General features: G+C 36.1%; 1 protein-coding gene across 2 annotated transcripts in view; it reads left to right on the forward strand.

The window, feature by feature from the left end:
• The window catches only part of TTC27 (tetratricopeptide repeat domain 27), a 114,093-nt gene that overhangs the window by 88,945 nt on the left and 2,595 nt on the right, over positions 1-22,553 (forward strand). For both annotated transcript variants that reach the window (XM_039569466.1, XM_010391695.4), the window contains exons 13-19: positions 1,978-2,205; positions 5,412-5,510; positions 7,131-7,183; positions 11,208-11,373; positions 17,437-17,634; positions 21,046-21,157; positions 21,756-21,856. In XM_039569466.1, coding sequence (XP_039425400.1) covers positions 1,978-2,205; positions 5,412-5,510; positions 7,131-7,183; positions 11,208-11,373; positions 17,437-17,634; positions 21,046-21,157; positions 21,756-21,856 — 957 coding nt within the window. The remainder of the gene's footprint in view (positions 1-1,977; positions 2,206-5,411; positions 5,511-7,130; positions 7,184-11,207; positions 11,374-17,436; positions 17,635-21,045; positions 21,158-21,755; positions 21,857-22,553) is intronic.

Below are 22,553 nucleotides of genomic sequence, written 5' to 3' on the forward strand. Positions count from 1 at the left end.
TGAAATACCATTAGTGAGTGGTTGTCTTTCTAATCTAAGCATTGCCACAGGATAGCAGTCTGAGCTTGGGAGTGCCCTGCAGAGGAAGTGGTGAAGAAGCAGCTTGCAATGCACTTTTCACTCTACATCTCCTTACACAGCTACATTTCAATCTTCTTTCTTTATCTGAACAGGAAAAAAACCCCACCTTATCTCTTGGTGTCTGATGTGGTTACTGCAAAAATGAAACACTCAGCTCTCTCTGCTCTAGAAGAGAAAAATCTTCTTTAATATCTTAGTATGTTACAGCAACTAATGGAGGCGGTTAAGTGGAAGTAAACTGCACTTTAACCAAATCCCTGGAAGCCAGGCTGGCTAGGGTTTTTATTAACCTGGTCTCATGGAAGGCGTCCCTGCTTGAGACAAGGGGGCTGGAACTAGATGATATTCAAATTCCATTCCAAACTAAACCATTCTATGATTCTGTAAGTACGGTCTTCTAGTTAGGCAAGATTTTTCTAGTGCTTTGGCTGGGCTAATTCTAATTGTTAAAGAAAGTTTCTTTGGCTTTTTTTAGAGAACTGTTCCACAGGCACTTAAAAACTCTTGCCATCAAGTTATTTTCCTAATATTTAGTCACCAATTTTCTTCTTAATGGGATTCTGTTTTTGCTAATTTTAAGATTCTTCTAGAAATCTAAACCCTTCTTCTTTGAAGAACTTTTGCACTTCAAATATTTGTAGACTTTACTGTTACTTTACAAAAATAATAGCAAGAATGAGATGCTGAAATTGCTATGCATTAGATATTTCGAAACAAGGTAAACCAGCCATTTTTCTAAAGATGATTTTCAGATAGGTTTGATGAATTTTACTGATTGGAGTAAAAAACTTTTCTTCTCTAAAGATCATCTGAAGGTCACAATAAGCAATTCTTACACAAGAAAAGCAGTAATAATTTAAATGCAGAGATGATGTCAGGGTTCCTTTTAGGTAAACGAGCTATGATAGAAGAATGACTAGAGTTACAATGTCAAACTTTAACTCTGTGCAAGGCTGTGCTGGATCTTTCTTGATTCAGATGGTTCAAGTAGGTCTTTTCTAAGAGAAAAATTATACTGATCTGAATTGTGTATGTTGCATTTTTGCAGTGAGGGACCTAGGTAACAGTTCAGTCTGAACAACAGATCGTATGTCCAGTGTATTTATCTTTTCAAAAAGCCCCAAAAAGCAGACTATCTCATGTTTAAGCAAGAGACAATAATTTTATTGTTAGAGCAAAGATAGTGGCCCTGAGAAAAATAGCTTTTGAAAGTTAGTTACAGCCTATAATAGATGTCTGGGAGACACAGCTTGTGTCTTCTTTTTCATAAAGCTGTATATATTTTGAATATATTTTATTTCAAACATTTATATAAATTTATAATTTCTGCATCTTATGTAAAAGCATAGCATTTCCACAACCAACAGTATGAAAGTCAATGTGTCTTCAGATGTAATAGAGTGGAAATCACTGTTTTCAGAAAAGAGCAATTAGAGAAAAGGGAGTGAGAGTCATTGCAAGAGTACTTACTAGGACATGTAAAACATTACAAACTTCTAGGATTGCAGATACCTTAATGGTGCTGCTACTGCATTGCTGGGAATTAGGTGTTGGTTTGATGTCCAGGACTGATGTTTGTTCTTGGGACAGAATACATACCTAAGACATGAAAAAAGGAGTAAGCTGCTTCTTGTTTTCATGGTTTAATTTTCTTTGGTGTGTTAAACCAAAAGCCACCATATTATGTTGAAGTATATTTTTTTAAAAAATCAGTTTGGAACTAGATTCTTTCTAGACTTTATCTTTGATGCTGTGTTGGATGAAGATACCGTTTCTTCACTAGCCCTGGTTCTTAATCTTCAGCTGATGATTGCAAGGTGCTAAAGCAGTGTTTGTTTAGGTAGGTAATTAACTGAAAATAAATAGTCTTCTTATGTGTTGGTTGCTCTTTAACAGGCGGAAGAAATACTCAGGCGGGAGTTAGAGAAGAAGGAAACACCATCATTATACTGTTTGCTTGGTGATGTTCTTAAAGACCACCAGTATTACGACAAGGCCTGGGAGCTCTCCAGGCACCGCAGCGCCCGCGCCCAGCGCTCCAAAGGCCTCCTCCATCTCCGCAACCGGGAATTCAGGGAATGTGTGGAGTGCTTTGAACGTTCAGTACAGATCAACCCTATGCAGGTTGGGAAATTATGCACATACGCTTTGGTTTTAGTTCGTGTGTTCAGTTTTGAATGATGATGCTTTTTAAAAAGACAGTTCTGGGCACAGTTGTCAAAATAACAGTTTATTAGTATTTGTAGCAAATTTTTCACCATGTACTTGGAAGCCTGGCTAAAAATGGTAGCATGAAATGAAGACATCCTTTTGCATCCAGGTCCTTGCATGCAGCTATATCTTTGCCTGTAGAGGTCTTTTATTTCAAAGAGATGAAGCCACTACAAAGAAGTAAGTACCATCAAATAAATGAGGAACAAGGTATAAAGCAAAACAGTTACAAGAAGAATGCAGATTTAATGAAAGTATCCCTTTGCCCTGTCTGAGTTTGCCCTGGCTTTTAGTTACAAACTCTGATCTCTGTATTTCACAGAAATGTTTTTCGAGTGTTCTGCTCTGTCCTGTTCTGGAGTCACTGAGAAGCACTGTGTTACACTTGTGATGACAGTAGCTCCTATTACAACAATGCATCAAAACTGAAACCACATTGAAAACAGTTCTCTTGATGAGGCTGGTTTCTCTTGCTGATCTTTCTGCAGACAACTTTTGCAATCTTGTTTCAGTTTCTCAGCCATTATATCCCATCCCAATAAGGTTCACCCTGTGGAAGGTCTTGAGAAGTTAAAACAGCTTTGTGGTTGTTTATAAATTGTGCTCCTCATAGCCATTTCTAGGTCCATGTAAAAGCAGGGTATTCCTCCTTCCTGCCCCCCAACAAACACTGCTGAAGTTCCACATGACTAGCTGGGCTTTTGCTTTAAAAAAATTTTAAAGGCCTCCAGCCTTTCAACTCATTTATCATGAAGCTTTTTTTGTATTTTGCTGACTTATTTTATTCCAATGAATCAGAGTCCTATTCTTATTCAAATGAGCTCCAGATAACTTATAAACATCTTTAGAATGGAAAATAAAATGACCAAAAATGCCAGCAAAATATATATTACTTAGATAGGAATTTTATTGAAACAAAGAGGATTTCCAGGTAATAAAGGGTTTCAGGAGATGGCCTGTAGGGCTCAAAACTGAGAAATATTCTGCTGAAATGCTTTTTTATTTTGTATCCTATCCAAAGGAAGTTTAGAATAAAAGGAAATCCAAGAAAAATAGGCCAGTCCATATAGGAAAGTGAACATTTCCTCCTCTTGTTGCTTAGGAAGCACTTTTTAAGATTCAGTTGAATTGTTTCAAACAAACAGATTGAACAGATAGGTGGTACAGATTGACATAACTTCTAAATTCTGTCTGTATTCTATGACTACAGAAATGAATTGTTTCCTATTCCAGGGTGTCTGTGGGTAAAAAGCAGAATGGAAATTGATTCTAAATGCAAGGAAAATATTAATTAATTAATTAACTTGTTCCCAGAATTGTGAATAATTTATCAGGTAAACAAGACTCCCTGTTACAAAGAAATTCTAATTTTTTTGTGGTTATTAGAAACCTTTTTGAAGGGAGAGATTTTTAGACTGCAGCAAGTGATTCCCCAAAATTTGTAATGAATAAAACCATTCTCTCTCAACCCTCCTTAAATCTCGTGTTCTTTTTAGCCATCTGGTCAAATTTGGTTGAGACCTCTGGGGTAGGTGTTTGCTGTATAAGCCAATCACTGAATTAGTCTTTGGGGAATCCACAAATAAAAGAAAGCCTTGCAGTTCAAATGTACCTGAAACTCGTGTTCATTAGCACTGCTGCTCACAGAATTACTTGTTCTAGTACACAACTAGTGGATGACAGATGCACCTCTCTTGTACTTTCACTTTGAGCATCTTTCAAGGCTTGACAGACAATTTTAGAGATCAAAGAGCTCACAGAGTCAGTTCTCCAGTGGACAAAGTCCGCACAAATTCAGAAGTGAGACTGTGCTGCTGTTACTCATCAGAGTTATAAGACATGCAGTGATTGTTTTACTCTCACCCTTTACAGAAGCACTGTTTAACTTGTATTCTGGGCTATATTATGGGAACTAACCCTCAATTTCATAAAGTTAAAGCACATTGTTAAGGGCATTGTCCACATGCCTATTAAACACTCGACAGCCTTGGGGCTTCAACCACCTCTAGGAAGACTTGTTCCAGTGTCTGAGAAACCTCTAGGTAAAGGAAAGCTTTCTAATGTCCAATCTAAACCTCAACTGGTGCAGCTTTCTACCATTCCCACACATCACACCACTGGACAGCAGTGAGCCCTGGAAGCCAAGAGGGCAGCACATCCTGGGATGCATCAAACACAGCAAAACCAGCAGCTCAAAAGAGGTGATTATCCTGCTGTCTGCAGTTCTCACCTTGAGCACTGCGTGCAGTTCTGAGCCCCACATTTTAAGAAGGATGTGAAGGTTCTTGAAAGCATCCAAAGGAGGGCTGCAAAGCTGGAGAAAGGGCTGACTGGAAGGAACATCCTGAGAGGAGCAGCTGAGGACTTTAAGCTTGTCTAATTTGGAGAAAAGGAATTTGAGGCATGACCTTATTGCTCTCTGCATCTCCCTGAGGAGTGGAGAAGGGAAGTGCTGAGCTCTCCTCCCTGGTTGAATCTGTATGGATGAGTGGTACTTGGTTGTAACAACTAAAGACTTTAAATGCAAGATTACTGAACTGGTGAAGTTCTGGTCTCTGTGCAAAGCATTATTTAAGTACATTTTTATGTCTAAACATTGTGATAGAAACTCGAGAAGGTTGATATTCTGGCAAGTAGAAAGAGTTGGAATTTTGAATTGTTCATGCTTCGGTCATTTGAGATGGTTTTCATGATGTTTTTTGTGAAAATGTGATTACCTTGAAAAACATTTTCTAGTGTTTATCATTTGACCTAATTGTAATAGTATAAAGTGAATGTGGATTTTTCACAAGTTAAAGCAAAATATGCAAACCTCTAAATAGCTATCCCCTTCTTCTGTGAATGAAAATGGACTGTTAAAAAGCACTTCACAAATGGTTAAGTGGTCTTCATGTAGTCAACACCTTTGTTTATCCATATTTATTAAAACATTGAACCTACAGTTTTTCTCTAATCAGCATATAGGATATTATTTTTTCCAGTACAATACTATTATAGCTGAAGACAGGTAAAAATTGACAAGAGTTGTGTGTTTGTTCATCCAGGCCAATTTTTTTTTTTTTTTTTTTTTGCGCCAAAATATCCATGTTTATATGTAACCATTCATTTTTTCTCTCCAGCTAGGGGTATGGTTTTCCTTGGGCTGTGCATACATTGCTTTAGAAGGCTACGAAGGTGCTGCCAAAGCATTTCAGCGCTGTGTGACATTGGAACCAGATGTATGTACTTTTGAACAAATGATTCAGATGGCTTATCTAAAAGCAGCATGGATGTTTTCATTATAAACAAGCAAAGCAATAATGAAAAACTTGTTTAACCTTAGCCCTTTGAATAAATTAAACTTGTGCATGAAGGCTATATTTTTGTTGTGAGGCATCATAAAAATACTTACCCAGTACTTAACTTTGTCCAAATGTGAGTGTGTGAATATTAAAATAAATTTGAAAAATTTCTTTATGCTAGATTGTGAGGAGAACTAAAAAGAGATAAAACAAAAATTAAATTAAAATATTTAGTCCTCTAAGTAATCGAATTCTCCTGAAAAAAAAAGAAAGTCAAGTTCATGTATGACAAGTACATTTGTAACGGTGTAGTTCAGGAGCACAGGGAGAATGGAGCTTAGCCATTTTTTCAGGATGCAGGGCATGCATGTGTACAATACTGTTGTTTGAATGTGCATTGAGGCAGTGGAGCTGAATTACCTGAGGAATACACTGACAATACTTTTGCCAGAAGGCCTGACTGTCAGATTGTTGCTTGCTTAGAGTTAATGCCATCTACTCAATAGAAACTATTGTTATTAATTCTTTTCTCTGGGGGAAAAGAATGAGAAAGCAATGAGAGGTGACAGAGGATTCTTTTTTCTTTTGTAATAAAAGGCAATAACTTCCTTGGGAAAAAAAATGTTTATAACAGACAACCTTGTATTTAAATGGAATTCTTACTTTATATATTGGGTTTTTGTTGTTGTTCAGTACAGTAAATTTACTTCCAAGTAGATACTAAAACTGGGTTCACTTATCTCTCTAGGGCCTGTATTTAATTGTATTTATATGACCAAGCCACCTGACTTCTCAATGGGTTACGTGGTGGGTTTTTTATGAGTAAAAGGCACTGGACTGGCTCTCAGTTGGAGACAAAACCTATCTTTATACATGTGCAGCTGTAGCAATGTAGTGACCATTTTCATGAATTAAGTCTCAGAAAGGTTTCCCAGCATGAGTTAAACGCTCCTTAAGCCTGAGAATAGCCTCAGTACCACAGTACATTTCATTGCAGTGCTCAGATCCTGTTCTTCAAATCATTTCTAGTTGTCACTTTGCTGAATTCAGTGGTGGGGCTTCACATTTACAGCAGTGTCAGGCAAAGGGCAGGAATCATCTCTGCACATCTCTGCTGGTTTTACCTGTGGTGCTTTAGGGGACATCAGATCCTTTCTGTCCAGTAACAGAGAGTGGTGCAGGTTAAGTAGCTTCCAACTAGTGAGAAGTGATGAGCTGCTGGGAACACTGACCTTTCCAGCCATCCCAGCTAGGTCCTAGAAGGCAATGCTGAGACTGAAGGCAAGAGCTGACTTAGTGTATTGCAACCACAAGGCAATTAATTGGTATTTGTATACCTGGTTGTTGCTGATTTAGTCAAATATTTATGTATTTCAATTTTAATATAATAATTTCTATTTCAATGTAATATTTTAACTGCCATGTAGAACATATGTTTCAATATGTCTGATTAGCAAAATCAATGATGTTTGGCAGTAGTTTCACCTATGCATTTTTATCAAGTAAGCACAATGTAAGTGAATAAATTTTTTGGTACTTCTCCTTTTATCATTCCAGAATGCTGAGGCCTGGAACAATTTATCAACTGCTTATATCAGATTAAAACAGAAGTAAGTACTTCAAAAGAATTAGAAGATATTTCTTCCAAAACAAATAATTGTGATTTCCTTTTTTTTGACATTGAGGTTTTTATTATTATAATGTGCTTAACTCAGATTTTATAATCCTTAGCCCTTCAGTTCTCTCTCCCAGGTTGCATCACTGGGAACTATTTATTTTATTTTACAGGAAATAATTTTGTAACCTTTATACAAGTAGCAGCCTCTCTCTACACTTTTTTCTTCTTGGACGCATTTTTGATGTAGTAAGTACTATCAGTGCAAAACATTCATAATAAAGATGAATAATAAAAACTACTTTGACCATGAAGTTAAGAACATAGGTCCATTTCAAGCAAACAATGTATTCAGACCTATGTAATTTCATAGTATATTATCCTTGGTAGATCTAAGGGAAAACCAGACAGTTTGGTTTTTATATACCAAAGCAGGTGGAAATCTGCACACATGCTAGCTACCTTGTTCTTTTCCCTCAAAACTAATTCATACAAGAAGCTTTGACCTAAGTGGACCGCCACTCTTATTTTGTATTTCGTATTTCAACTCAATGTAATAAAAGTTTACCTGGAAGAATTTAATATTTAAGAATTTTCACATTATAACTTATCACCAAAGAATGAAACAGAATAAGAATGAAAAAGAAGATAATTTATTTTTAAAAACCTTTCTCAAAATTTGGCATCAGTTTATATGGTTACATAGTCAGGAGGCAAAGTGAAAAAAGGGAGAAAGAATAATAAACTTGCACAAAAGTAGAAATTTATAAACATACATGGGAAAAGTGGGAAGTAATATAGACTCAGGAGATTGATATGGCAATGGGAACAGGAGGGAGGAGAAGATAAAAGTGTTAAAATAACTACACAGGGCTAAAAAGTAATAGAAATCAAGAGCTGGTTTTAGCTTTTCAGTAGTTCCTTCAATCTTCAGCAGTGCCTTGAGTATGCGCAATTCATGTTAGAGTTGCTCTTTCTTTTCCATACAGTTCAAAATGTCAGATGCTCAGTGTACTGGCTTACGCTTGTTTCATAAAAGCATTTTTAGTCAAAATAATTTTCTGTCTGTTAATCTGCTACAAAGCTGAGAAACTACTGAGTGATTCGTTCCAGTTTACTGGTTGAATTTTATAATTGTTAATCTACTCTTGCAATCTAATACGCTAAGTACATACAAAACTTGTAACTTATTTGATATGGTAGTAAAAGCAATAAATGGGGGCATGTTTCTGAGCTTTTTTCCCCACAGGAATCATGTGAGATAGGACTCTATGTACAGTAAATTTTAAATGAATATTATGTGCTGATAGCCAAGTGTGGCCTGTACTTGCTGTGGAATAGCAACTTCTTTGATTATTTGTGTAGTCACTTATAGATCAAGACTGTGTGTGAGCTAGTTTAGCTCTCTGTTAAAACAGAAAATATCTATAGCAGTACACTTTAGAATAATTTGTGTGGGGATACATAAATTCTTATTTTTTAAGCCTGCCAGAAGAAAAAAAAATTAAATGGAGTGAGGATTTTAAAAAAGGAAAACAAAAGATATTTAAGTAAATAGTTTTCTTTCACACCCTCAAAAAAAGATCCAGCTTTACTCCAACCAGGCTTTTAATTCAGGCCCACTCATAGATTGTGCATTTGGCCAAGGCTTGGCAGGGTCTCACACAACAGACAAATAAAACATGAGTACATTTTTTTGAAAAGGGTATGCAAGCAACTTGCTAACACCCAAAGGACAGGGGGTTTGTAGGTTTTTGGGGTTGTTTGCTTTTTAAGACTCCACAAGTTTTATATATTCTGAATTTCCTCCAGAAAAATTAATTGTGATGAAAACAGACTCTATGCTTTGGTTTACCAGAAAACTACTCTGTGTGCCAGGAGGTCTTTGAAGTCTAGGTTTTAGATTTCTCAGAACAAGCTGGGACTGGCCCTCTGTCCTTTGTATGAAAGACTCCTGGTTTCCAAGACCAGATAACACATTGATACTGCCTGCTGTTTCCTGTCTGGGAATGAATTGACTTAACTGGTTAAGGATACTCCATTGTTACATGATTGGTTAAATACACTGGGGATTTGTTTTGAGAATCTAGAGGATTTTATTACATAGCAAGAGTGGTGATTTGTGGAATACTATTTCTATCCCATCCTTTTGGTATCTTGACTACATTTCACATTTCCATCTTATTGGCATCTGCCCTCCTGGTAACTTCCTAATTTTCAGGAAGATGGGGGAGATGATAGAGACTAACCTTAGAGATGTTGAAGAGCAGTTGTGGAAACAATACGTGGGTCAGGCAGAGCATCTTCCAGCCTGTCAGAGAGCTGTGGCAGATCCCAACTTCCATTGTAGCAAAATCCACAGAAGGAACAGGACTGTGTCCTTTGCTAATTTAATCTAGCAAAACCAGGGTCTGAAATCCCTTAGTGAGATTGTTAACAGTGGAGGAAACTCAACTGTTGGTACATTTGCCCACCAGCATCACATCTATCAATATATCAGAAGACGGAGGAAAGGGGAGTGGACATGGGAAGCTCCTTCATGTGGAGTGTTCTGCTGTAGCTATGCCAAATGACCTGTTCTCCTTAAATAATTTTGCTCTATCAGTCCACTCTCTTTGTGTGTATTTGATAACTCTTTTAATATCATGGCCTTAGATTGGCAGTTGTTCACATTTTTCCCTGACCAAGCTATTTCAGACTTTTAATGGCCTGATCAACTATTTAGATATTACAATGTCTTTGCTGGGATATTTACACTCTCTTGGACTCTCTTTTTGAAACTCAACCAACAATTTCTTTGGGCTGTCTTTCTTTAGAGAAAGCACTTTTAACAACTTACTCAAGCAAAAGAGAGGAAGTGAATTGCAAATTTTGGTACCAGGCCACCTTTATATGGTATTTATTAAGAAGAGATGTATTGTCATGTCTTCCCAAAGAAGATTTTTTTACCAGCCTAGGAAAGCTCTGTTTCAAGTCTTAATTTAAATAAATCCATTCCTTTGTGTTTTTTTTACATATCATGACTGTCCAACTGAGAGTACACTTCAGTCTCTTAGAAAGAACTGTATCATTCCAATTCTCTAGCAGAGCTATTTTGAAGTTTCAAATTTATTGCAACTTCTGGTAGTATGTTTAAGGCTTTAAACAGTAAGCTCACAAACCTTACCAACATATTCTTCAGATGGCATTTTCTTATCAGAGGATGCCATTACTGCTCTCCTTTGGTGAGGGAATAGTCAAGAATTGCCTGCACTGGATGAATATGAAAAAATGAAAATGCTTTGTAACTTGATGATGATTTTATAGGAATTGTGCTGTCCACCTTTATTCCATAACACTTTCTCCAGTCACTCTGAGGTGGGTCCTCGGGCAGCATCTTTGAAGAAGGACCCTAGTAGTGTTTGGGGCCGCTCTGACACATTTTTACTGAGCAGCACAGCGTCAGGGAGCAGAGAGTAAACCTTCCAGCTGATCTAAGGACAAAACTGGTTGAAAATGATGGGTTTCTGTGCCCTGGATATGCATGTTTGCCGTGTACAAATGTTTAAAGTAAATCACAAAAAGCTGTCAAGTAACCTTCCTCTTGTGTGATTAAATAAGTTAAAACCATTCTGCATCTGTCATGAACTCAGTGATTTTTAATTTTTTAATGTATGTTACAACTGCAGCATGAGTAAGATTGTTTTCTCATGGTTCCAGTTAAAAATTTGGAAAGGACAATAGTGACAGAGATGGTACAATTATGATAAATTTTTGTAAAAAAAACCAGTTACGAGAGCTAAGAAAAGTTACCTAGTTCAAACTACAGAGCATACTGTTGTGTATGAACTAATACAAAATAGTTTGCAAGAGAGATTAAGGGATTATCAGCATTGTAAATTACCAACAATAGCTTTTACATCGCACTGTGTTCTAAATGTGATTTTTTAAATAAGCAGGTTTTTAGTTGATACCATGCCAACTGATTTAATGTAGAAATCTTCTGTAACAATTTCTATTATTCTTTTATTATTGATTAGGGTCAAAGCATTTCGAACCCTCCAAGAGGCTCTCAAGTGCAACTATGAGCACTGGCAAATATGGGAGAACTATCTTCTCACCAGTACAGATGTTGGAGAGTTTTCAGAAGCAATTAAAGCTTATCACCGGCTCATGGACTTAAGAGAAAAGTACAAGGATACACAGGTAGGGAAGTTTTCATATTTAGTCATCCTATACGTTCACTGATTTTTCTTCTGAGACAGAGAAATTGCTGATAGCTGCTGGTAGTGGTATCAGTAATCATAGTGCACATGGCAATGAAGTTATAGAGGCAAGTGATTTAAGTTTTGGCGATTTGGACTGTCAGAATAAATATTTAAAATGAAACTGGACAAAGCTGAAAACCTTTGCATCCATATTGCATCAGTCTTTGTGAAAGGACACACATGAGCCTTGCAGTTTTAAGACCTATTTTTATATAAAATGCAGTGCATAACCCCATCTTTCTGTATTGTTCCTGCATAGCTTGGTATCAGAAATAATATAAATTATGTAGTTTAAAGAAAGGGAAGCTTTTATCATGTGTTGGAAAATGCTACAAATGAGCCTTTGAAAGTAAATTGAATGCATTATAGTCATAATATTGATTCTTAATAAACCAGACCAAAGAAAAATAAAAGAGGTATTTTGCTCATGTCTCACTGAAGTTCAGTTAAGTTCAGTTAAATTTTGTGTTTGTAAATGTGTGCTCTGGACAAAAACTAGAGAAGCTGCCTTAACAGCTTCAGCTAGGATGTTACCTTGCCTGAAACCAGTTTCTGATCCAGGCAGGGTTCTGTACACTCAGTGAAAATAGCAAGGTGAATCTGAAAGGCAAGCCAAAGAATCTCTCAAGGGGAGCAGTAAAACACCTCCAAGAGCCTTTGCAAAATTAGCAGATCTGGTTGAAGAGCTTATGAGCTCTTCGGGAGATTGTGTAGTACCAGGGTAAGAGGAACCAGCTGCTGCTGCTCACGTGTCCCAGGAGTATGTTTCGTTTCTTGTCCCATAAAAAGATAAAAAGTAGCTTTCCTGGATCTCGGGAATTTAAGTCCATTGGTGAGGAGAGAGAGCAGATAGAATTAGTTATGATTGTGGAAACATCTCATGTTCATGGGGGGCAGGAATGTTAAATACTTTTTTCACATTACTTTTTAATAACAGATTGTACGTGAGTGCAATGCTTATTACTAGTAAAGCCAGTCATGCACAGGATAACATTCTGTATTAATAAATTCTTTTAGATTTGATATAGCTAAACATCAAAAGGTCTCAAACTCTCTCGGCACTTAAGAGTGTCTATGGAAAATTGTGTTATATGTGGTAAAGATTAGTGTGTTTGGAAGCTAGAATATTGTAGTACTGGTGGGGCCTGTCATGGAGCATCTTGTAGATGGTTGGCTTTTTTCAATGAATTTTTTTCTCAATTGCAACTTAAAATAGCATTTTTAGGGGTGGTCTACTGTATTGTTTTAAACAGAATGACAGCTGACCAGGAATAGAAGTTTCTATGTATATTTGCCCATTTGAGATGTGTGGAGATGATACAGACTCCTATTACTGTTATTTGTCAAATTTTATGTAGTATATTTATATATATTTATAGCATTTGGGGATATTGCTTGTATTAAATTTCTATTTTTTTGCATAACTTCTTTCATCTTGTTCTCATACAACTTTTATAACTTTTACAGATGTATATATGCTATCTTCCTTTAATTCTTTTTGCATCTTAATTTTAACTTTGGCTTCTGATATGTGAAGTGTTTTATGGTTTCATTGTAACTTCTAATACAGTTGCCTCAATTAGAAGGATTTTACTAGTTGCCAAGAAAAACCTCAGAGCCTGATTAAAGAGTTCAGGCTTGAAACAATTATCTTACAAGGAAGAGAAGAGTATTTCTGTAGCAAAACAAAAAAGCAGATAGAAATAAAAGCTTCTGCTGAAATTGTTTACAAAGTTCACCATTAATTGGTGAGCCTCTCCTTTTTTCCAGCTGGACTGTTTTAAATAGGGATGATCTATAACCATCTTGTGCAATTGTATTTTAACAATGTGAAATCATGAACATGAGTGAATGAAAACATACACCATTGTTTCCATTCAACATAGTATGATCTTCTCTCAGGTTATATTTAGTATTTATAGTCATTGTAGATTTTAATTGATAGACTACTAAGCTACATGTCATAGTGGTGAGAAACAAGGTAGGAATTAAAAAAAAAAATGCACAGGACTGGAAGAAACAAGCTGAGTCATTGATTCCATTCTTTGTGAAAACCATCTGCTTTTAGCATAATCATTGTTGCAGAATACCCCTTGTGAGACTGAACGTATCGATTACAAGTATGCAATTGAATATACAATTTGAAATGCCCTTGATTTCTGTAGTTACATCAGACTTCTAAATTTTATTTCAGAATAGTATGAAGTCATATTTTTAAATCACTGATTTCTTCTAATAATAGTAAAGCATTCAGATTCTTCTTGGTGATTTCTGTTAGTCCATTGTTGTCCTTTGTGCCAGTCTTCTGAGTATAGAACACAGATTTGGGAAATTTTGCTTCTGTTCTTTTCTAGTTATTTAATGATGTCATCCCTGTGGCAAAGGTTCTGAGATCATGATATCATGAAGCTTGAAGATATGTATGCACAGATTCTGCAGATATAACTGAACCAGGAAGAGCTAAAGGGCTTTTTATAAATGAGCAACAATGCAGTAAAAGATAACAGCAAAGGGCAGTTTAAAAAGTCTCAGTTTGCTAGCGTTTGTATGTAAATGTTGAAAGCATACGTTCTTACTTTCCCTCCTGGTTCTTAAGATTCTTCACATTTCCATGCATCTTTTAATGTTCACAAAGCTGAGAAATATACCTGGAAAACCTTTGATATACGTGTTATGTAATAAAATATAAAGGCTCACTGAATTATCCATAGTTTCCACTAGTAAATCAGTCACTAAAAGGTATCCAAGGAGAAAGCCTAACCTTTTATAATCATTAATTTGGTCTCTGAATTATTGTATGACCTAGTAAATGTACCTGGAACTGCTGATTGTACTACTTTCCATCGCATGCGTGCTCATGGAGGCAATCAACCTTTTTTACTTGGAATGTTGTGGTCTTTTGAATGACAAAGGTATTTTGTGGTTGGAAAAGCTGTTTAGATACACTGTTTCCAGAAACCCTATCTTCATTATGTGCTGTCAAAGATTATGAATACAGAAGTATGGAAAAAGGGTTCCACTTTGCAGTTCTGTGCTATTGAGATTCTAGCAAAGTTTTTCTGGTACCCTTTCCATCAAGTAACATCCTCATTTCAGCAGTTCGTGTTGCCAGACCATTTCTAACAAAAGGCCACAAGGGCATGTTCCAAGGGGATTTTGAAAAGTGAGGTTAGGAATTAATAATTTCTGGAGCTCTACTTCAATTAAGTAGCTCACTAATGACAATTGTCTTAAAATCCTAAATTTGGAAGGGGAATAGGGAGAGCTCACAGACTGCAGATTCGTCATTTTGGATCTGGTATCTGAGGGTTCTCTTCTTTCTTGAGCACTGTCAAATTTGATTAGTATTAGTGAAGCATCTGAAAATGGTTTGACCAAGAGAATTTTTATATGAAAAGAGTTGTTTGGAGAACAATTGTGAAATGAGATTAACTGATGAAAATCGCAGCATTTATAAATTACTTGGTTTATTTCTAAGGTTTTGTCTCACGGTGTCTTTTGTTCAGTTTGTGGTAAACACATTATTCACAAAAGCAATGGAGAAGGAGGAATGCAGATGGTGTGATGTCATACTAAACATGAACTCTGTTCATATGGAGCCTAGTTCATTAAAAGAGGCATGAAAAAAACCAACCAACCAACCAACCAACCAACCAAAAAAATCCTCTACTGCTTGTTTGGGATCTTGGATCAACAGAGCATTGCTGTAGTAGTTTAGTATGTGTGGCAGTTTAAAATCTCTCAAAGATACAAATTTTAACACTTATGGTAACCTAAAATGCAAAGCTCTGCTACACTGCTAATACTTTTTGATAATTAGCACAATTCACTTGCAGTTTGAAATAACTTTATTTAACAAGTGTACACAACCAAGTAGCATTAATGATTCATTACTGTTTAATGGACCCTTTAATCCAGGTCTTGATGCTAGTTTCATTTTACAAAGTTTACATGATGGATTACAAAAAAAGGAAATTGATTATTATGATAAAAGTATAAGCAAACCAGGACTCTATGGGAATAGGGGTAATTTTACAGTTGCTACATCCTACTGACTAAGTAAACTTTTTTTCATCTACAAACAAAATGTTATTGGCTTTAAAATTTTGATGATTATATCTGATATTCACATGAACTAACATTTTGGACTTCAAGTAACAGTTTTGTTACACTGAGAAATCGATTGAGAAGTCATACATGTATGTATGAATCCTTAGGACCAATTCTAGTTCCTTGTCAAAAGCGAACATAGTTTAGTGTTTCTTCTTGCACCTCTTAGTTTTTTTGTTACAGTGCTTTAGTAATGGAAGTATCAACTCTTGCTGGTGCTTTTCTAGCAAATCTTTATGGAAGACCTGGTTAATGATGGCCTTTGATGCCTTATATTCCAAATCATGGATATAACATGAATTTCAGAATTTTCAGACTATTAATAGTTGATCATATTTTCTGGTGTCTTAAGTGACTCTTAAGAGATCTTGGAAAGAAGGAACTGACAGTTTGTCATACCATTTTATAAGGAATATAAGCTACTGCTATGGTTTTGGGGCAGACAAGAGGGGAGCTGTTTAACTTATGTTCGGATGTTACTATGATATCATTAATTCTGAAAAGATACCAGGTAAGAGTATATTTGTTTTTGCTTCTTCTGTTACTTAGATTTATTTAATAAAATTATCAGCCATTTTAATTGATTTGGGTTGTTCTGCTAAAAATTTTCTGTATCTGATAAAACTCATTATTTTTTGGGATGCATTTTAATTGAGTTATTCACTATAAGAAAAGTTATTTTAGGAAAGCGACATATCACTAATGCTAAACTGGGTGTGGTTTTATTCTAAATGTAATATACTTTGATACTGTCATAATTTTTGCATTAATTTCTGCATCTTGATTTGTGAGGATGCATCCCATTCTACGTTTAGTAGAGCAGTGATGTATTTGTAATGTTTGTAGCTATTCACAAGTCATCTTTGAAGTTAGCTTTATTACTATCTTGATACTAATACTGCTATGAGTGTGGTTTCATTGTAAGTGTTAGTTTCACATGGGCAAAAATGTTGAAGCATTGAGGTTGCCAAATGACAGGCCACAAGTTAGGAAGTACCAGCATGAAGGTGTTTGTGCGACAACTGGCCTGTCTTGAATGCAAGCCTTATGAAACTTCCATTTTGTTTTCATCCTTTTTTCTTCCCCAGTCTCTGTCTCATGCACTGCACAGAACAGGTATTACTCTCTTGATAATCCACAGCTTTTCTGGGGTTTATTTTCTTCTAATTTATCATATGATATACTGCCTTGATTTACATTTGCTGTTTCTCATTTTGCTGAAGAGAAACTGAGGCAAAATGACACTATTTTCTAGCTTTCAGTGTCCAGTTTGGGACAAAAAGACTGGTATGATATAGCATTTCTTACATGCAAAACCAAGCTCCCACCAGCAGCTGCACATGCTCAGCATTTCTGCAGGTCAGATCCCACATTCTCAAGCCAGTGATTCGAAAAGCATGGCCACTAATGAGTACTTGTAGAAGAGTTTGATGGAATTGATTTGACTAGTAATTCACCAGAAGTGCATTAAAAACAGAGATTCCCAAGGTGGTATTCCAGTGCCTTCCAGTTTCCATCTTATGCACTGTACATCTTTCTGCGGGTTGTTAAATAGAGGTCCTGTAACAACTGTGTCTTCCATTACCTGAATTTATTTGGCTCAGCCTTTTTACTGATCTTTTTATAACTGTATTATAAGGTGAAAATACCTGTAAGATACTGCCACAGTTTCCTTTACCCAGATTTCTCTCCTAGATTTTTGGCCTTCTTACGTTTATCAACATAGAATCTTATAGATGAGGTTTAAATCAGTTGAATTACTCCATGTATTTCTTAGTAAATTCTGTACTTGTCATATGGTACAATCATTAATAGAGATCAGGTATTACACATAACATTATATATACTGACATTGATTTGAGCTGAAATAAAAACTCTTTGCTTTTATAAGGTGCTGGCTATTCTAGTCAGAGCAGTAGTGGATGGTCTGGCAGATCGTGCTGGAGAGGTATCAAGTGGATTGAAGGGGAAGCTGCAAGAGCTCTTGGGCAGAGTCACCTCACGAGTGACAAATGATGGGGCAATCTGGAGACTTTATGCCCAACTTTATGGAAATGGAGAGAATGACAGTGGTGAAGATATTGAAAAGGTAAAAACTATAGTGCTACAGTAGAACATGCCCTTGTTCCAGACCTGTTTTGCTTTAGTGTTTTTATAAGCTCTTTGTCTTTTCTTCATGTTTCTACAGCACACATTTTTGTTACAACAGGAGCAAGATGTTTTATGTCAGTTTTCTTGGACTTGAAAAAAAAAATCTCTTTTTTTTACCAGTGTTTCCTTTTAAAACATCCTATCACAGCATATATGTATTGTCCTGAATTTGTATTCTGAAACTTTTCTTGGCAACAATCTAATGTCTATAATCAAATGGTGGTGTGGGTTTTGGCTTTGTTTTTAATTGAAATCTTTGCTTCTGAAGATAGGATATTGCAGCTTCTGAAAAAAAATTCATCTTGAAGGCATGATCCAGTAGTGGCATAAGCCATCTATGTTCTTTGCAATCACTAAGGGAAAATGCACTTAAAATAATCTATACCGCAGTCAGAGTACCCAGAGTAGAAATGTTTTGTCCTTAATTAGCTTAAAATGAAATCGAATAATGCTATTTAATTCTTAGTCTGTTGAACCATTGGTTTCTCTTCACTTGTCACTTGTTTTGCTATGTTAACTTCCATTTCTTGTCCTTATCACTTCCCAAGGAATTAAGTTGATTGCATTTCCAGAATAACCATTCTGCACTGCTAGAAGTGTTTACTTTGTTGGATGCTGGAGTGTGCTTTGCATTTGATATTAGATTTCAAAAAGTTCAAATAGCCATGCACACTTCAAAAATAGTTATGGGTTATCATCTTCACCGAAGTTGAAAATACACAAGGTCAGCATTCAGTATGTGTTCGCTAATGGGGGTGTGCCTTTGGCCTGGGCAAAAAATTCCTGTCTGGAGGATTGCTTGATGTCAAGTAAGGAAGATGGTTAGGCCTACAAATTGTATTCCTGTGCGCTTAAATTTATAATCATTTGTGCCTTGCTCATTGTCTCCTTGTGCTCTGCCCTGTGAAGAGCCTTGTTTAGTCATTGCTGGTGTTCAATATACCTCCAATGCCTCCCTTTTGTCTTCCTTATTTTTCTTTGCAGCTGAACAGTAAAAGGGATTTGGCCTATTTAGAATGCAGAAATACAGACACTGCAATATCCTGTATTATATCCTCAAATTCTTACTCAGACATGCAAAGCAGCAGAGGCCCTGTCTATACTATGAATGTAATTATTTCAGAATCTGGTTACAGCACGGTATTTTTTACTAACCCAGTTAAAAACATGGTTTCAATTTGTAGAGTAGACAGTACTTTAACTGTGTTTCTTCATCAGACTGGTTATGGAACACACTTACAGTCTAGCTTGCCCTGCAAGATGGAATGATCTTTATAAATACTTAAGGTATGCTTACATGTGTATCCAAATATCTTGGTATGACAGTACCATAGATACAGATCATAAAAGAGCGAAACTGCCTACAGCCACAGCATATATTAATTGACACGGTAAAAATTAATTTGCAATACACCAAATAATCACTGATTTCTGATATCATATTATGAAGTAAAAATGATAAAATCAGTATTTATTGGCTTTACTGCCACAAGCACCATCACGGGTCAGTCAGATATTCAGTGAATATAGCTGTATGCATAGAAAAATTCTAGATGTATAGTTTCCCACCCACAGTTACTAGGCAAAAGGTCAATGAGTTCTAAAAGGGCATTATTTACTATACTGTGGCATCAAAGGGCAAAGAGATGGGAACAGACCTTTAAAAGTATCACATACCTCCTTACAAATGTAGGGTTTGACCATTACTCCATATTCTTCCATTCCACACCTTATTTAATGCAGGTTTAATTATATGTAACCAATTTTGTTCCTAACATTGCATTTGAAAGAACAATCTTGTATGTCTGGCTATTGTTAAAGGGTGGCTTGGTTGCTGGGGTTTTTTTACTTTTCTGTTCTGCTGATACATCTGATGCCACATGAATCACTAGAGTCTACAGTTATAATTCACAACAGTGCTTTGTGAATTGAATCAAAGTCAGACAAGGTTTGCAAGTTAGGAGTGTAAAACTACTGAAGTGTTGGGTTTGTGGTTCTGTTTTGGGTTTTTTTTCTTTAGCTTAGCATATATTTACTCTCACACTTCAATATATCTGAACTGCCACCTCATTCAGTACTTCCTTCTTCCCTATACTGAATGCAGTCCAGTTCACAACTTTCCCTCTGAGGAATCTTTCCAGCCTTCAAGTTTCCTGCTGATCCATCCCAGGCTATGAATCCCTTCTGTTCCTTGACTTTCCCCAGCTCATAACTGTTTCCTTTGAGGATAAATCCAGGTTCCAGAAGTGCAAACAAACAGCCCACAAGACTTTGAATTCTTTCCCCTCCTTGACATCTGTCAGCAAAACCCCCCTAATTTGCTGCTGTGACTCAGACACATGCAGACTGAAATCAGACTGCTGTAAAAACTGTTGTTCCTTCTCTTGGAAATTCTTGCCTGTGCTTGCCAGAACTACTACCAGTTATAACCTAGGTTATTATGAAAAAAAAATTAATTAATTCTGGTTTGACTTAAGATCCCTTTACTGCCGTTTACAGCAGCATGAGCAGTTCAGACACCTGTGCCATAGTGATTGGAACTCTGGTGGGAGAGAGAAGGTGGAAGTTTCTGGGGTGACAACCCCCAAATTGAGAAGTCTTTACTGTGCTCATGTATATGTACCACACTGAAATTTTTAAATTCTTTTATATAATACTTAAACTCTTTAAAAAGATAACTGGAGAGTTGTCATTGAACCAAGCCATGTAACTTCTGGCATGTGTTTGTTTCATGTTTTTGATGCTGTAGAAAGAAAACAAAATTCAAAAGCAAGAACTCATTTCTTCTGATAAAATTTTCTTTCTTCTTTTTTTTTTTTCCCTTAATGGGACCCTCCTTCCATATTGTCTACATTTTTTTCTTGTTCACACTGAGAACCAGAGCAGTACGGCGACTAATAGCTACATCTGTAAAATGCGTATTTCCCAAGATTACATATACAAGAAGAAAGCTTTCATGTATTCAGTTACAATATTTTTTTAGATACAAAATTTGCTGTTCGAAGTGTGAATGCAAGTATTTTTCTCTTTTTCATGTGCATTTAATTGTGATGACTTGGCAAACATGGGTCACATCCATCAGTCTAGACAGATTTTTAAAAGATAAAAATTACACACGTGTTACTTTATATGCTTCTCATACTTGAGCTGCAAGTGAAGTGAAGAACATCTGTGTTACAGCTGGCGCTTACCATTGCAGAGAAGGACACTACTCCAACTCACAGGAAATCAAGTATAGTAAAGATAGATTCATTTTCTGGATTGACCACTAATTTCATAGATACTTAAAACTAAATTAGTTTCCTAGTTGGTTTTCTGACATACTAACAATTTTTTTTCCTTCTTGCAGTCACTGCAGTATCTCACTAAGGCACATAAATGTGAAATTCAGTCAAGTGATTGGGAAAAAGATGTTTCTTCTTTTAAGGAAGTGGTGAAAGGAGCCATAGAGATTGCACATGGTATGTTCTACCTGAAAAGAACCTTTATTTTTCATGAAGAGCATAACAAATATTTATTAAGCTTAGTGGCAAAATAATATTCTACTTTACCTATTGTATTTATTCCTACTACTAGGAGTCCTGTAAGAGAGTATCATCCTGATACTGCATACAAAAATATACTTGGAATGAGGCAGAAATTGTGTAGGGTGAGTCAGTAAATGTATGACTGGTAAACATGGAATCAATTAATTTCATGATCTAGCAACTTCATAATGCAAGTGAAAATGCATCTGCAGTTCATCTCAGTCCTGAGATCATCACATACATTGTTTGATTGAGTGTGCCAGTCAGGGAATGAATGAAACTTAGTAAGATTATTCCCTGTTCTGTGATATTTATGTTATATTTATTAAGAGGAATACAGATACCTGTTGAGTTTAGAGTTACCTTCTCAAAATTACTTGGCTTTGTTTTTTCTTTGTGTTTCTTTCTGGGGATATTACATTTAAAATTGTGGAGGGTATCAAGATCTTTAATTAAATGTTTTTTGTTCAAAGATTATTGCTGGAGTGGTAATGCTTTTTTGTTTTGGGGTCCTTCTGTGTTTGGATTCTAGTGGCTATAAAATGCAGCAAGAACAAATCTAATCATCAGGAAGCTTTGCAGATACTTTCTTCAGCTCGGCTCAACTTACGTGGCTTGTCATCCAAGGCAAAGGTAGGAATGTTTGAAAGGTAGGGAATTTTGTTTGAAAGCTAGGAATCTTTGTTCTGTTGCCAGAATTTCTCTGTTTTGAATCAATTATAGATCAAATAATACCTGCCTGTCTCACTGCATCATCAGGTAGATATTCATCTCTATGCTGTTAAGGATTCGTTTTAAGTAAACTTTTATTTCCTTTCTTCCTGCTAGGCTTTGATTGCAATACTAGTCTAAGAGCCAGCACTGACATTTTGGAGTAAGGTAGAATTTTACTTGAAATGTTGGGCAAACAGATTTGAATGTTTGAAAGCAGTCAGTCATTTCAAAGACCTGTTTTTAATGTGAGTAGTCATGGGAGAAACTGGGCAGTTTCAGAAAGAATAGATCTAAACCTGCAGAAAGGACCAAAATGTGTCAGGATTGCTTTGCATCACTTGGAGTGTTTTCAAAAGAGTTATTTATTAACAGACAGAACTAATTTTTAATCTGGTTTTTTTTTTTGTGGATACCCTACCAATCCAGATATTAATTACTTGAAAAAGTCATCATATATGAATCACACATTTTCTCTTAAAATATACATCTTGGCTTAAAGAGGGATTCTTCCTGCCTGTGAAGGGGAGTTAGCAATTGTGAATCACAGAGCTTAAGTTTTATAATGTGTGCTTGTGCTACAAAGTGTTGATTCATCATCAGTATGCTGAACTTGGCT

Source organism: Corvus cornix, chromosome 3 (genome assembly GCF_000738735.6).
Source record: "Corvus cornix cornix isolate S_Up_H32 chromosome 3, ASM73873v5, whole genome shotgun sequence".
Classification (NCBI taxonomy): Eukaryota; Metazoa; Chordata; class Aves; order Passeriformes; family Corvidae; genus Corvus; species Corvus cornix.